The following is a 4,239-nucleotide window of genomic DNA, read 5'->3' as shown; positions in this document are numbered from 1 at the left end:
CCTTATTTCCCAACCCCGGCCGGCCGCCATTTCCCCTCCCCGTCCCGCTGCTCCTTCTCCCCCCCTTCCCCTCCGCATTGGTCTCCTCCGAGCCCTGGCCAATGACAGCTCACGGAGCACGTAAACGACTCGCCCCTAGCCAATGAGCGCTGGCCTTCCCACGTGGTGAGCTGCGTGACGTCTTCCGCGCGAGCTCCGCGGCTTTGTTGGCGGGTAAAATTCCCCCCCAAAGCTCCCGGCGGGGGGGGGGGGGGGGCGCGTCAGTCGCTCCGGTCACGTGGCACAGCCGCGCCCGAGGGGGGGCTGCCATGCGCGCATGTATACATCATATAGTCCCTTCTTGATTATCCCGTCGTGGAGCTGTGGCGTCTTGTCGGCGGCTCCTGTGTTTAACTTGTAGCAGAACGGCAGGAGAGAAGCCCAGAAAGACAGGCCACAAGCCCCTAGCTGCTGGTGACAGGCAGGTGACGCTTGGCGGAAGGATACCTAATCTCCTCATCTCGTCTGGCAAGGCGTCTCATATATAAGAGCGGAGCGGCGCCGGTGCCACCTCATTGTTTCCTGTTGCCGTGAGTAGAGGTTGTGTGCGTGACTGGATCAGTGTGCGCAGCAGCTCCCGCGCGGTGCGGATACGAGCAGCCCCCCCTCCCCTGGCCGCCATGGCTCTTTAAGGCGGCAGGGCCAGCGGCGGCATCGGCCAGTGCAGCAGGCGCAGCAGCAGCGGCGGCGGCCTCAGCACATCCCCGGCATCTGCAACCATGGCGTGAGTATCGTGTGTGAGGGACGGCTTTTGTGTGTTGATAGGCGCCCTCTTACCCTTTTGAAGTGGGCTTTTAGGGTGGCTTTATTGCGCGTGTGGTGATAGATGGGAGCGGGTAGAAAGACCTAGGTATACTAAATTAATACAATGATTATCTAGTTATTTCTAAACGGGTGCGAGGTGGGGAGATCCTTGTAGAGCTCAGTATCCCCGTGTGCGGTCAGTGTCAGAAATAGCAGGAAATGCTATTTCGAAAGAATTTACGAGGGCTGTCTACGTTTCCTATCGTTCGAGAAACCTTGCTTTCGAAAAAAAATCTGGCATTTTATTTTTTGGGCTTTTTATGGGAGTACAGGGACTTTCCCAGGGAGGGTTTCTTTACTCTCGCGAGGGAAAGTGCTGCTGTATGTGGGGAAAAATGGGGCATTAGAGGTTGTAGGGTTAAGGAGCACGTGCTATAATCGCAGATAGATGAACGGGGGTTGTTACTCATCTGACACCAGTAGTAATGTTAAATACTGTACTAGTGCAGCGTTAAGTCTGCCCTGGCCGTCGGGCGCACAGCCCTGTGCGGTGCCTGAGCCGCGGTGGAAACGTGGCAGGACACAAAATGGCGGTGGGACCGCGAAATGGCGGCGGGAGGGCGGGGCCGGCCCCTGAGGGAGGCGGGGGACGTGCAGCAGCGCAGAAATAAAGAAGTGAGATAATCTGTGAAGTTCCGCCGTACTTTCTGAGCTGCCCCTGGTAGAAAAGGTTACTATGTTGGTCAAACCAAATACTGATGGGTACAAATTCTGTTCGCAGGTTTTTCACGGCACCGCACAGCAGCATTGCTGTAGTCGACGAAAAAGCCTTCTACTTGTCTACATCCTTCGACGTCAAAGCATTAAAAGCTGACGAAAATGAGCTTCTTGAACAACGAGATGCTGTTGGGGGATTCAATATCCCCCTTCAGCCAGCCGTGTTCGGTGGCTGAGGAAAGTCTGGGACTCCTAGATGACTACCTGGAGGTGGCCGAGCCCCTCGGTTCGCATGGGTTCTCCAGCGACAAGGCTAAGGCAGTCTCCTCCAATTGGCTTGCTGTGGACAGTTTAGGCAACACCATAGATAGCAGTCAGGGTAAGGCATTGCTTATTTTCATAAAGGGTATCAATTGCATAGTACCACAACATTCCAGTTGAAAATAAATTGCTAGGTTTTCTTAAATCTGAAGGCAATTTTGCATGTGTTACCTGGGCTTGGAAAGAGTGTATGCTACACTGCTTAGTCTACACACAGTTGCTGGTTATAGTAAAGTACCTCTTGTGTTGGCCTTGAAATAACGTACCAGCTCTCAATGGTACTGTTTCTTGGCAGAGATAACAATAAGAAAGCATGGTTGCATGTTGCACATGTCCCTGAATTCTTTTAGTATTTAAATAAGAGGGTTGGAATGTCACAAGAGCTGGTTATGTTGTACCCTGCAGTTTTTAGGAGCTTAATTGAAAGAGTGTTTTCCTGATGGTTTACTCCTTGTGCTATAATACATGAGGGAGGAAAGATGCAAGATGATAAACTGATAGATTGTTTTCATAAGCTTGAGTTGCACTGTGTGATGGTTTACTGAAGTGGTAATTTACTTCCTGTATTGTGCAGAGGATGCCTTCTCTGGCATGGAGTGGATGGTGGAGAAGATGGATCTGAAGGAATTTGATTTTGATGCCCTGTTAGGTATGGAACATCTGGAAGCCACCGTCTCACCAGACGAGCTGATGGCCACGTTGGAAGACACGTGTGATCTATTTAATGCTACCATCCAGGAATTTCACAACAAAGAACTTCCACTGATGAATAATGTAATCACCCATCTCCCCGAATCCCCCATTGGAGCAGATCCAATGGCCCCATTGACTTCCCTTTGGTCTTTTCCCCTCTCCCCGGGGTCTCTGACTTCCACTCCAGACCACTCATTTAGTTTAGAACTAGGTAGTGAAGTGGATGTTCTGGAAGGAGAAAGAAAACGGGAGTACCCCACTGTTGTGGTGGTGATCACCAAGTCTGAGAAAGAGGACGAGAACCACTCTGATGATAGTGGAATATGCATGAGCCCAGACTCCTACCTGGGAACCCCCCAGCACAGCCCCACCAATTCAGTTGGATCCCCCAATGGCAACCAGTTCCCTGCAGATGCCCCTTGTGGCTCTGTGAGGTCCAAACCATACGATCATCCTGAAGAGAAGGTAGTGTCAGCAAAGGTGAAAGGAGAAAAGAAAATAGATAAAAAACTAAAAAAGATGGAGCAGAATAAGACTGCTGCCACACGTTACCGGCAGAAAAAGAGGGCGGAACAGGAAGCGCTGTCTGGGGAGTGCAGAGAGTTGGAGCAGAAGAACCAGGCCCTGAAGGAGAAAGCAGATTCCCTTAGTAAGGAAATTCAGTACTTAAAAGATCTGATAGAAGAGGTCCGCAAGGCCAAGGGCAAAAGAGCTAGAGTCCCCGAGTAGGGTAGTCAGCAGTGTTGTGTACATGTATATAAGCTTCCTGCTAAAGCTGTGTATTGCTGTCTAATAAATGATTTTGTAGTAAATGTGCAATGATGGTGTGTGATGAGTGGTACCTGTAAAACCAGCATGACTTGAACCACACCTAGGTGTAAATACAAGCACAACAAGCTGTTGTGTGTCTAGTGAGTGCAGTGTGTCACTTGTGCTGCTTGTTCTGGGTGCTGGGTACAGTGCAAGTGCAGAGTGCTTGGAACTGGAGTGTGTGTAAAGTGTTTCATTTGACCTGTGCCCTCCATAATTTACATGTGGTCTGAAGTAAGGGCATCATCGCACTGAGGTGCCTCAGGGGTTTCAGCAAATTTGTAAGACCATTGAAACAAGTGAGGTTGGAGAGTCGATGGAAGACAAAAGGTCAGTAGTACCATGTGGTGGGAGGTGCTTATTTTCAGACTTGGATATTTCTCTGAAGGGAGGGAAAGGGTCCAGGGACAAAATAAAGTTGTGAACACTGGTTTAAGAAAGCTTGCTAGGAGACAAGTCCAGAGCAAGTGCCAGTGTTCACTGCCTTTGCGTTGCAGGTAACCCACGTGCCTGTGGGTCTCCCAGTTGCCCAAACCATGAGCAGGAGCTGTCTCCTGGCCCTGTCAAACTGGTGTGAACTGGGCCAGGTGGATGGGGTTACTGAAGTGTTCTTACTGATGGGTCACATTCCTGTACCAGTGTGAAAGTGCTGCTTCAGCCAGCCACTGATGAGACAAATTTTAAACTAAAGATAAATTTACCTTTACTTAACCAAGGCTATAGCTGAGTAGGTCCATAAAACTAGTTCAGCTCTAGTCCTGCCTCAGCTTGCAGGGAAGGTATTGGTGTGCTGGAGCCGCCTGTGTTTGTGTGGGAGTATTGGGTGTTAAGGATTTGGGATGTGTCATTTTTAACTACATGTGTGCTCAATTTCTTATTTTGGCTGCTGATACTCCCATTTAACACTGCTTAATC

At 50.0% G+C, this 4,239-nt stretch overlaps 1 protein-coding gene across 1 annotated transcript; it reads left to right on the top strand.

Moving 5' to 3' along the window:
* Positions 1-270: 270 nt before the first annotated feature.
* ATF4 (activating transcription factor 4) lies at positions 271-3,333 on the top strand. The gene is made up of 3 exons (XM_053978442.1): positions 271-763; positions 1,565-1,879; positions 2,396-3,333. Exons 2-3 carry the CDS (start codon positions 1,663-1,665, stop codon positions 3,241-3,243), a joined length of 1,065 nt encoding a protein of 354 aa, XP_053834417.1. The 5' UTR covers positions 271-763; positions 1,565-1,662; the 3' UTR covers positions 3,244-3,333.
* The last annotated feature ends 906 nt before the right edge of the window (positions 3,334-4,239 follow it).

Source organism: Vidua macroura, chromosome 5 (genome assembly GCF_024509145.1).
Source record: "Vidua macroura isolate BioBank_ID:100142 chromosome 5, ASM2450914v1, whole genome shotgun sequence".
NCBI classification, from domain to species: Eukaryota; Metazoa; Chordata; class Aves; order Passeriformes; family Viduidae; genus Vidua; species Vidua macroura.
The sequence above is the reverse complement of the archived record's forward strand: the minus strand, read 5'-3'. Positions and strand labels throughout refer to the sequence as shown.

Coding starts and splice junctions, on each gene's coding strand:
- ATF4 (XM_053978442.1), top strand. CDS start 1,663: ATGAGCTTCTTGAACAACGAGATGCTGTTGGGGGATTCAATATCCCCC. Junction 1,880..2,395: donor CACCATAGATAGCAGTCAGG/GTAAGGCATTGC, acceptor TGTATTGTGCAG/AGGATGCCTTCTCTGGCATG.